This window comes from Triticum dicoccoides, chromosome 1A (genome assembly GCF_002162155.2).
Source record: "Triticum dicoccoides isolate Atlit2015 ecotype Zavitan chromosome 1A, WEW_v2.0, whole genome shotgun sequence".
In the NCBI taxonomy this organism is placed as follows: domain Eukaryota; kingdom Viridiplantae; phylum Streptophyta; class Magnoliopsida; order Poales; family Poaceae; genus Triticum; species Triticum dicoccoides.
The window spans coordinates 530166940-530178658 of NC_041380.1; the positions used below are offsets into that span (position 1 = coordinate 530166940).

General features: G+C 41.7%; 1 protein-coding gene across 1 annotated transcript in view; it reads left to right on the top strand.

The window, feature by feature from the left end:
- LOC119286046 (protein RNA-directed DNA methylation 3-like) overlaps positions 1-11404 on the top strand; it is a 12279-nt gene extending 875 nt beyond the window's left edge. Inside the window, exons 2-22 of the mRNA XM_037565391.1 lie at positions 1069-1307; positions 1389-1544; positions 1968-2126; positions 2199-2282; positions 2975-3042; positions 3150-3545; positions 3905-3953; positions 4031-4183; positions 4488-4628; positions 4705-4765; positions 4863-5021; positions 5094-5130; positions 5267-5325; positions 5617-5662; positions 6169-6218; positions 7699-8967; positions 9344-9385; positions 9472-9597; positions 9679-9732; positions 9850-10734; positions 10938-11404. Coding sequence (XP_037421288.1) covers positions 1069-1307; positions 1389-1544; positions 1968-2126; positions 2199-2282; positions 2975-3042; positions 3150-3545; positions 3905-3953; positions 4031-4183; positions 4488-4628; positions 4705-4765; positions 4863-5021; positions 5094-5130; positions 5267-5325; positions 5617-5662; positions 6169-6218; positions 7699-8967; positions 9344-9385; positions 9472-9597; positions 9679-9732; positions 9850-10734; positions 10938-11092 — 4388 coding nt within the window. The 3' untranslated portion in view covers positions 11093-11404. The remainder of the gene's footprint in view (positions 1-1068; positions 1308-1388; positions 1545-1967; positions 2127-2198; positions 2283-2974; positions 3043-3149; positions 3546-3904; positions 3954-4030; positions 4184-4487; positions 4629-4704; positions 4766-4862; positions 5022-5093; positions 5131-5266; positions 5326-5616; positions 5663-6168; positions 6219-7698; positions 8968-9343; positions 9386-9471; positions 9598-9678; positions 9733-9849; positions 10735-10937) is intronic.
- The last annotated feature ends 315 nt before the right edge of the window (positions 11405-11719 follow it).

Sequence of the window (11719 nt, forward strand, 5' to 3'; positions counted from 1 at the left end):
GGTGGTTACGATTTGTTGCTTCTCCTTTTGCCTGAACCACCTGTTAGGAAAGCTCACTTACAATACAGTTTAATGATACACAAGTTTGCTTGCGTACCATAATGTACTGGTGTAGTGTCAAAAAATGTCTTACATTATGGGACGGAGGGAGTACGTGGCATTGAGTTGGTAACCGTTGCATTAGCCATCAGGGATAGAGCATGTCTTGTATATATTGTATTATGCGTCGTTGATGGTTGCCACAGCAGTTTGGATTTTACATGAACCATTGTAATAATGGTTTTAAGATACATAACTATGTTAGCTTTTGCACTTCATTGGAAGTGGGTCCTAATTGAGTTGTTTTCATGCATGAAGTTTGTTGTGAGTTACTAAGTCGGACATGTTAGAGGTCATCGGGGCCTTTTCCTTTTACAATGATGGCACACATTTAGGGGCTCATATCAAATTCTGCAGATTTGCAACTTTTTACAAGCACACAAGGGGCAAAATTATTAAATTCATGTTTGGGCACTTGCCCTTGTTTGTCTGTAAGGTGATTTTTTCATAAAAATATGAAATAATATCAGATTATAAGGGTGACATGTTTTTCGTTCATACTTTTTTCAGTAACCAAGGAGTGAATAATATTTATAGTTAGTTTCATCTGCTGGCTTTTGTGGTGCATAGTGAGGACTCTGTTTATAACTTTATAAGTTGTCACCTTGTGGTCGATCAGGTATCAAGGTGCCCGGGTTGCTGCCCCGCCTTGCTCGCTGTAGTAAAGATAAAAAGGGGAGAGTGGGAAAAATAAAATGGCAAGGGAAGAGAGAGGGATAGATGGTGGGAGGCGAAGGGAGAGGGTGAAAAAGAGGAGAGGAGGCGGGGGGCATGTGGGGTGATTGTAAATAACTGGTTTTGATGTACAGGGTCCATAGACCGGTTATAAAGTTGACGTTTTCTTTTGAACAATTACCAGGGAGTTGTAGGTTCTTGTCCTTTCTAGGCACCAACCATCAGTTTACCTTCACCATCCAAACAATTCTTTTGCAACTTCTGCTGATGTCATCCCACTGATGAACATTGCAGGTTTCTTTACTGCGGGGAGGACAAAAGGTGTAAGAGTTGAAAGGTCACACCCTCTTCCATTTCTTGGAAATGTAAAGGAAGAGGAGCTGAGCGGTGATGAACTTGAGCAATTTATCAATGACCGTTACTCTAATCGTGTGAGATATGCCGGTTATGGTGGCTCTACCGAACAATATGATGATGATGAGTCTACCATGGATGGTGTAAAAGATCCTATCATCTGGAGGGTCAAATGCATGGTTTGTGATTGCTAGATGTTTTGACTTTATGATGTCCTAGCATTTAATAGCCGGACACTTATTTATGTAGCTGCATTTCAGGTTGGGCGGGAGCGCCAAATGGCTTTCTGCTTCATGCAGAAGTTTCTTCATCTGCAAAAGTTCGGTACCAAAGTGCCAATTATCTCAGCATTCTCACTTGATCATGTGAGAGGATCTGTTTTTGTTGAAGCTGAGAAGGCTTGTGACGTTACTGAGGTACGTAGTTTGATCCTTCCATTAAAGAATAAACATATCCATGCTCCTAAGAACAATTTAAACAACATGAGATGATGTATATCCAGCTATGCATTACACTATGTGGTATCAGATGATATTGGGTGATACTTCAACATCAGATTTGTTAAAGGTTTAAAATGTCTTGTTTTCTCTGTGCATTGCAATTCATTTTTCCTTCTACTTCTCACACACTCCAATTCAATTTTCTCTTTCATATAAATTAATAAAATTGGAAGGTCAGAATGGAGAATAAATGCTTCTCATTGGATATTCGAAAAACAAAATTTGTCTTTGACAGTCGATAAAGTTTTCTTCCCCTGTAAGATTTGCCCATTTATATGCTGTACAGAATTTTTTGGTTGCAAAATGACCCACTGACCATATGTGCACCTCTTGCTACAGGCATGCAAAGGATTTTGCGATGTTTATGTAAACCGAACTAGTACTGTCCCAGTAGCTGAAGTTCGTAGCTTGCTATCAACTCGTGCAAAACCATTTGAAGTTTCTCCAGGTACATGGGTGCGCATGAAAAGTGGAAACTATAAAGGAGATCTAGCACAGGTATCATAATAGGGGTGTGGGATATCTTAATATATTCTCAAATTCTTTGTTCATCAATGCCATTTCTTTTAGGTTGTCAGTGCGGATGATGGGCGGAAAAAAGTGTTGATAAAGCTTATACCAAGAGTTGATCTCCATGCTATTTCAAAAAAATTCGTAATGCTCTTACACCTGTGTCTGCATCCTATATTTTCATTATTGCAGTAAAAGCTCTGGAACTTTTTTATTGGCTTGAGTTCAATTTATGCCTGCTTATGCCATCTGATTTTGTAGTTTGATAATACTTCCTGTAGCTGCAAACTTGTTTTGTTGAATGTGTTGCCTGTCAATCATGAGATTATGTCTGCAGATTTTTACTATGTATTGGTCTCTACTTCCTGTAACTCTTGCGTCGCCATTTGCCAGCAGTGATGAGCTATGTACTGCATTTAAGTTTGTATTTATCGGGGGCTTTAGCATCAAGCTCAGACCTTTGTCCTAGAAACTTGATTTTCATATTATTTTATAGCACAGGAGAAATTATGACACGTGAGCCCTTGTGATGTGTATTGTCTGTGATACCATGTGACCTGAATGTTTAATTCTATTCATGTGCTTGTTAACAACTACTTCCTCCAATCACGAATATAAGGTGTTATAACTTTTTTCTGAATCGGATTTCTGTAGACACATTTTTAGTGTGTTTGTTCACTCATTTCAGTCCGTATGTAGTCCATATTGAAATACCCAAAACATCTTATATTTATGAACGGAAGGAGTATTTCTTTTCACTTCCCCTTTGCATCTTGTATGGTTGACAGTTGGAATTACCACTACGGGACTCATGTTATCTGCGTTGGCTTTTGCAGGGTGGTGCTATTCCCCTAAAAGGTGCGGCAGTTCCTGCGCCGCGACTAATCAGCTCGCAGGAGCTAGAGTAAGTGCTTCTGTCCAATGTTTCTTTGTCCCACACCCAGTAGCCTTCTGCTACCATTTGTTTCTAATCAGGCTCTGCCATTGTTTGCATGATCTTGTTGATTCTAGGTTCTTTGGACCTCATATCGAAAGTAAGCGTGATCGTCAGACTGGTGATGTTTTTGAAGTGCTTGATGGTCTGATGTTCAAAGATGGTTTCCTGTATAAGCGAGTTGCACTTAGTTCTTTGATTTACTGGGGGATACAACCAACGGATACCGAGATTCTCAAGTTCTCTTCTAGTCCAAGCATTAAAAGTTCTGCCGATGACATGGATTGGGTCTCCGGCATCTATGGTCATAATAAGAAAAGAAATGTGCCCAGAGAACCGGATATGAAGAAATCAGCATCTTCTAAAGACAAAAGCTCCAAGGCATCAAATCTTAAAGGTTCCACTTCTACTGAAAACTGTGATGATGATGATGATGATGCTCAATTCAACCTCCACGATCTTGTAACCTTTGGGTGAGTCTCTGTTTTCTGGTCTTTATTCACTAGTCACTATCAACTATTCCCTCTGTTCCAAATTATTTGAAGTTCTGGCTTTGTCCTAAGTCAAACTTCTTTAAGTTTGGCCAAGTCTAGAGAATAATGTATCAACAGCCACAGCGCAAAATCAGCTTCACCATAAAAATGTACTTTCGTAATATATATATATATATATATATTTGATGTTGTAGTTATTAGCACATTTTCCTATAGACTTGGTCAAATTTCTTTTAAGTTTTGACTTGGGACAAAGCTTGAACTTCAAATAATTTTGAACGGAAGGAGTAAGTACTTGCTACAGGATGCAATAATTATTTCTATTTCTTAATGAGCAGCCGAAAAGATTTTGGAGTGATTATTGCTGTTGAGAAAGATGGTTTTAAGGTAGTATTCTTCTCATGCACTCTCGAGTTCCGCATTTTTGGGTAGTACCATTCTAAGAATGATTGGTTGTGTCGTAGATTTTAAAAGGTGGCCCTGAAGGATCTGCTGTGACAGTTAGAAAGCAAGATATTAAGAAAGGAATTGTAGACAAAATGTTTACAGCTGTTGACCATCAGAACAAGTCAATATCCATGAATGACACTGTTAAAGTTCTGGAAGGACCAGTTCAGGTGAAATTTTTATTTCCATTCAATCAGGAGTTTGCTATGATGAAGTGTCTTATTTTCTGGGCAGTATGTGGAACTATGCATGTTCTTCTTCTATTGATAACATTTGACTAAAATAATTGGTGTATTGAATGTACTTTTGTCAAGTATCTGCTAATTGTTCCAACCTTGCAGTTTGTAAGATGAGTTTTTGTTCTACTAACATGCTCCATAGCTGCAAATTATGATTTTGCAGTTCCTATAATTATTTAGTAAACCAATTCCTTCCGTCTGGCACCTTTTTGATCTGTTTGATGTTATCTTGCAGGGCAAGCAAGGAGTTGTTAAACACTTGTATATGGGAATACTTTTTATATATGATGAAAGCGAAAGTGAGAACAGTGGATTTTTCTGTGCTCAGTGTGGGTCATGTGAAAATGTAAAGAAAAGGAGGGACGTGACAAATTCGGTATGTTTGATGCACTATGTCCACTTGTCAATGAATCAGAAAGGTTCTTTTGGTCACTTTGTTTTTGATGTATCAGGACAACCCTATGTTCTCGGAGTCAGCTTTCATATCATCTGAGCAAAATGAACAACGAAATAGTAAGTGTTCCATGATTTTTTTTCTATGTATTGTCATTTGAAGTTTGATGTTTGTCAGCAGAAGTTAAGTTCTGTTCTGATTTCCTTGATCATACAGATGAAAGGCCTTACAGGGCACCCAGAGAACAACTCTTCCAAGTCGGAGAGGTGCTGCGTTTTCGAAGGGGTCCTTTGAAGGGTTATCTCTGCCGTGTAGTTCGGATATTTAGAAATGATGTAACTGTTAAGCTAGATTCTCTACTGAAGATTGTTACAGGTTAGTTCGTAAGTATGCTTGTACTGGAGCCATTCTATGGACAATGCCTTACTCTTTTGTATTATGTTGCAGTGCAAGCAGAGTTTCTCTCAGTCCCAACTAAAAGAGGGTAAGCAGACAAATCGTGTTTCAAGCTTCTCTTACTTATTGTTGCTTGTTTTAGTGACATTGTGACTGCATGAGTAGTCATTGATGTATAATTTCATTTCCACATTTGCTTCTCATTGTGTTATATGTCACACCAGGGATAACTCGTCCAGTGCTCCATCTGGTAATTTTGGAACTCAGGATACACCATTCACCGGTAAGTTTTTGTTCATATGTATACCAGTTATTTCTACTTGCTAGATTAGTTTCTATTGCGTGTACAAGGGAAAGTGTTGCCGATCTTCTCCAAAACTATTTGCGGCGGACCTACTGCCTATAATGAGACCATCTGCCCAGTCTGATTGAGTTTTTAAGATGTGAGAATTGAAAACTGAATGTAGAATTGTTTATAAGGTGTAGAAGACTTTTTTTAATTATAGCACCTCATAAGTTTGGTCTTGTAATACATTCTTTTTGTTACTTACATTGATTCTAAATTTATGTTCAGAAGCTGCTAAAACCTCATGGGACAATGGATTTGCATCTCTTGGCAGGTTTGTTTCATATTTTTCAGTTCCTTGCTGGTTTCTTTTAAACAAGCCAAACTGGGTTGACTTGCTAATGGTGTTGTGAGGTTGACTTGCTAATGTAATTGTTACCAACCATGAGAAAAAGGTTGCTAAGGGTAGCAACCTTAACCTTTCGTTGAACTTACTTTGTCGTTTTTGTGTAATGCTATCATTTATATGCAATTATATTTTCATGTAGTTACGTTCCAAAATATAAGGTGTATATTTTTTTTTGAGAAGTCAATCTTCTCTATGTTTTGAGCAAGTTTATAGAGAAAAATATCGATATCTACAATGCCAATTCAGATCATTATGTTCATTATGAAATATATTTCATATTTATTTATTGCTGAATGTTGATATTTTTTCTATAAACCTAGTCAACTTACAGAATCTGTACAATATCGCTTGGAGGAATAAATGGCCTGTGTACCTATTATTTGCATCAGTACTAATTACCAGTCACATAATAGTTTTATTATCTGCTGCAGTGATTCTTGGCAACCTTTTTCAAGTTCTGCGTTACCAGCCCAGAATGCAGGTAATATCTAGTTTTAGGCCTGCCCTTCGCCATCCTATTTGGTAGCATGGTTGGGAGCCTCCCTTTTTCGTATAATTTGGAGCTTCATTGATTTTTGTGTTGTTTGATCACAATGATGGTTGGGAACCTACATTTTACGCCTTTGCACTAGGGGGTTGGGGATATATTATGTGTAGTTGATACATGTATAAAGTAGTAATGCATACAATAATTGTCCAATATTCAAAGGCAAGTTCTTATTTGATGTTCTTATACCCTCTAGATTAATCTTTACACCTCTTATCTTCTGTCAACCACACTCCATCAGCTATGCTATCTACTAGGGTTTACTGGATGTTGCACGTGTAACACCATGCTCTACTCATGTCAAGAGCTTGTTTGTCCCCTGATTCATCTGATCATAAGGCTACAGAGTACTCCCTCCGTCTGGAATTATTTGTCGCTCAAACGGTGTAGTAGTATCATTTATGGTAAAGCTGCAAGTGGATAAAAAACTGCATGGGTTAGGCCATAGGGGACTTGCTTCCGAGGAAAGGAAAACTCGGGCTTTAAAACTGGTTGGCACTGGATTTTTCTAGATTTGGATGCCTGACATCCTATTTGTTACCAACTAGCCTTCTCAATCTTTGCTTTGTGCATAACTACGTGATTTTGCTGTGCACATGCCCACACAGTTAACAGACAATTTTGCCCTCTCTTTATGTCACTGTTGAGCTGCATCATGTGGTATAAAACAAAACCAGCAACGCAAGTATGGCTTCAAATTCCAAGTCATGATATTAGCTATAGAAATAAGTTTAGTCCAGAATATCAAGGTTATTTCCATTGTCTGATTTGCTCAGCTAGGGTGGGTGGTTCAGTTTCTGTTTATAAAAAAGCAGTTGGTATCACCCCTCCTCTGTGTGTTGGTTGTGTTATCAGTAGAGTCCAGATAACTGTGGACTGAGGGTAGATATATATGTCGTAAAATCCGTGATACATTAATACTGTGCCTGTAGTGTAGCAAATAATGTCTTGCATATTGGTTTCTAATGGGTGTAACTGGTAACTTTTTTTTTTTTGCATCTTGAGGTTTTTATAGAAGGGGAGCCTTGGCGCAGTGGTAAAGCTGCTGCCTTGTGACCATGAGGTCACGGGTTCAAGTCCTGGAAACAGCCTCTTACAGAAATGTAGGGAAAGGCTGCGTACTATAGACCCAAAGTGGTCGGACCCTTCCCCGGACCCTGCGCAAGCGGGAGCTACATGCACGGAGCCTTGGCGCAGTGGTAAAGCTGCTGCCTTGTGACCATGAGGTCACGGGTTCAAGTCCTGGAAACAGCCTCTTACAGAAATGTAGGGAAAGGCTGCGTACTATAGACCCAAAGTGGTCGGACCCTTCCCCGGACCCTGCGCAAGCGGGAGCTACATGCACCGGGCTGCCCTTTTTTATCTTGAGGTTTTTATAATTTTGCTGATTCAGTAATTTCTACATCTTTTTCAGATGGAGAAACAGAAGCTGATCCCTGGTCTAAGAAACCAACATCTTCTGCTGATGGTGATTCTGATCCATGGGGTAACAAAACAACATCTGCAGCTGTTGATATATGGAACAACAGCACTGCACAAAAGGAAAGCTCCACCGACAATGCCTGGGGTAAAGAAGCCGGAGGTGGTGGATTTGATGCTGGTGGCAGCTCTTGGGGTGGAGGAGCAGTCAACAAGGATAGTGAAAAGAGTGGCAACTGGGGTGAGGCATGCAAGCAGGTGGACACGGCAACTGGTGGTGATACAGATCCTTGGGGCAGTAAGGTCAAAGAAGTAGTTATGAAAGAAGCAGATAGCTGGGAGAAGTCATCATGGTCACCAGAGAAGAAGTTGGAGGGTGATGATCAAGGATGGGGCCAACCTTTTGGCAAGTCAAACCAAGATCAAGAAAAAGGCACAGTTCCGAAGGACGCAGACAAGGGTGGGTCTTGGGATACCACTGTTGCTATTTGTGTCGGTTCAGATGATAATGATGCCTGGGCTAAATCTGCTACTTTGCCTGTTGCTCAAGATGATGCCTGGGGGAAGTCAAAAGAGTCAGGCCAAAACAGCGGCTCTGGAGGCTGGGATACTGTTGCTGTGGGCCAAGGACAAGATGAAGCATGGGGCAATCCAAAAGATTCAGGTGCCAAGTCTGAAGAAACAAATAATGGAAGTGGGAACTGGAACAAAGCTGGCTCATCAGACCAAGTTGGTGGCAGTGATTGGGGTAAACCGAAAATTTCTGGCGGTGCTGGTTCATCAAGCTGGAACAAGGGAGAGGCAGCTGAGGGGGATAATCAGAATAGCACCTGGAGCAGACCTGCTGGAAACTTTGAAGGTGGCCGTGGGTTCGGGCGAGGACGTGGGAGAGGCCGGGGCCGGGAATCTTGGGATTCTGGTGACAGAAATGACCAAGAAAGCTGGAAGGGCTCATGGCGTAATGACAGTTCTGCAAAGCCCTCTTGGGGGTCTGATACACAGGTAGGTAATGAAGGTGGAGATTCTGGTGGATACCGGGGGAGGGGAAGAGGGAGGGGCCAATATGGAGGACGAGGGGGAGGAAGAGACAATGGTTGGAGAAATGGAGATCGAGGTAGTTCTGAGTTTGGAAAGGAAAGGAGCAGTAGTGATACACCAAACTGGGGAAACAGTCAGCCTTGGAGTGCCAATGAAGGCACCAAGCCATGTGATGAAAATCAGACTCCCGCTTGGAATTCCTCAGAGGATAAAAAACTGTCTGGAGGTGAGCAGCCTCATTCAGAGTTGTAGCTTTATTAATGATCATTGTTGGTAAATGTGTACTTCTATGTTCTGGATCACATATATCAAATCTGATATTTTCCATCAAAAATTCCGTCAATGCCATACATATATTAATCTCGTGCTACTTTAATGATATTCAACAGGAATACACTAGTAAATATCTCATGCTGCTTAGAATTGTGCCTCTTTTATTACTCTTGATTGACTAGTTGACTGTGAGTGTTGGTAAAGCACACATTGATCCTTGGCTTTAGCAAGATGGCTTCTATTGCATGTGCTGAGTATTGATGGTATTTAAAATCGTGGCACAAGTACTCGATATGCTGCAAGTCTCACTCTTATATGCTCTTGTGTAGGCGAGCAAGGTGATCCTTGGGCGAGCAAGGTGACTGCTAAAGGTGATGAAGATATAATTGGAATAACCATTTTGTATTTGGTTTGATGCTTTGAGCTATAGTTATGTGCTGACTTCTGTATCTTGTAGGCCAAGAACAACAAACTGATGCTTGGTCAAGCAAGGCTGCAGGTGCTGAGAACAATGATTGCTGGAATACGAAGGCGAAAGAGTCTTCCTGTAACACTGGGGCAAAATGGGAGGATGCTGCATCAGGTAGTTCTGAAGCAAAGTTATTCTTTTTTGCTCTATATTTGATGTATGTACCACAAGCTTATCTTTTGTTCTCATGTTTAGGTGAAAAACAACAAGATGATCCGTGGTCAAACAAGATCAGTTCTACTACTAAAGGTGCTTAGGACTAATTCAATTGATCATATTTGATACCCTGCTTGACATTTGGGCTAAACTCCTGATTATATTTTCCTTGTGGCACCTTGCGGTGCTTGTATTTGATCCTCTCGGTAGGCAAAGAGCAAGAAACTGATCCGTGGGCAAGCAAGGTGTCTTCTACTGCAGCAGAGGAAAAAGCTGACCCCTGGAGTACTAAAGGGGGCAATGGGAATGATGGGGGTTGGAACAATGCTGGCTCGTCTTCTTGGGGCAAACCAAGTTCCTCAAGTGGAGATCAAGAACCTGCTTGGAACGAGCCAAAATATGGTGATGATAATGCTGGATATGGTAGGGGTGGATTTGGACGTGGGAATCGTGGCAGAGGCAGGGGAAGGTTTGGGGACAGTGGATCTTCATGGAATGGAGGAGGCAACACAAATGATGGATCAGGTGGAGGAAGGTCTGAAGATCAGTGGAACAGTAGGGATTCCGATGGTGGCAGAGGAAGGGGCAGAGGTCGCTTTGGTCGAGGTGATCGCTATCAAGGTAACAACTTTGGGTCAGGAGACGGGGATGGTGGCAGTTGGGGCTCTGGCAGGGGAAACAGAGGCCGTGGTGGTGGTTACAGAAACAATGGAAATGACAACAATGAGGGAAGGGCCTCCAGTCAAGACCGCGGTGGTGGCTGGTCTCACTCTTCTGCTTGGAATGCTGATAAAAAGGGAAGCGCTGAAGACGATCAATCTTTCTCAAAGGGCAAGTCCAGCTGGGGGAGTGACAACAACGGTAGCTGGGGAGCTCCAAAACCATCTGGTGGTGATGATCAGGCAGGAAAGAAGGATGGAAACAACACCTGGAGTCAAAACAAGCCATTTTCTGGCGATGGATCCTCTATCCTGGGCCAGTGGGCTCCTGCTGGCGGCGCCACCGCTGGTACTGCAGGATCTGCAGGCGGAGGAGGATCATGGGGAAAGAGCAATGAAGATAGCTGGAATTCTTCAAAAGGAACTGGAGGCTCAGGTATGACCACTAAGGATCCTTCACCGCAAAGAGTGAAAGAATCAATTTTGTTTTAGCTTAAGTGCTTTTGCCTTTTTTTGCCCCCTGGAGTTCATCAATTTTCTCCCACCTCAGTCTGTTCAATGCCCCTGTCTATTGACATTTCTTATGCTAATCTTACAATCCAATTCGAAGCGCTAAATCTCTCTCCCGTGCCATTTCAGAAGGTGGTTTGAAGAAGGAAGGATCCTGGGACAAGGCTGAAGGGAGCGGGAGCCAAGGCGGAGGTGGCGGCAGTTCTTGGGACAAGGTGGCCAGTGGCGGATGGGACAGCAACAAGGGCGGGGATGCCGGCAATGGTGGTGGCAGTGGGTGGTAAGCTTGTTCCAAAATCAGCTGTGCCTGATTTTGGCGTGTACATAAGGGTTAGCGCTATGCAGGTCTCAGCGCTCTAGCACTTTGTGCTGGTTGGTTCCATTGGCCGTGCGACCTGAACCTTTAGAAGAACATGGCCTAGCTGGGCAAAACGTCCCCTCATGCTGGCAGTAATATACTAGTAGTGCCAGCAGAACGTTTCGTGGTACCTGCAGTAACTTATAAGTACCTTAAATCCTATCGTGTCTGAGATTTCCATGTGGTCTTTGCCTGGTTGCTATTGCTATGTGATGGCGATGCCCTAGGCTGGATGCAAGTGTATTTTCGCAAGTACTCCCTCCGTTCCAAATTACTGTTGCAGCAATGGATGTATCTAAACTAAACTACATCTAAATACGTCCATTTCTGCGACGAGTAATTCGGAACGGAGGGAGTAGCTCTGAGCTTTTTGTGAGTGTTATCATTTCCATTGGCTTAGTTAGATTCTCTACTGTCTACGGTGACTATGTGGTTTTTAAAAATAAATTCATATGAAAAACACATTTGAAAACTAGAATCCTGATCTGTTTTCCCCCTACATGTTCATCTCTTTAGTGTATCCTACAAATGAAAATTACTTTGGTCAAAATTT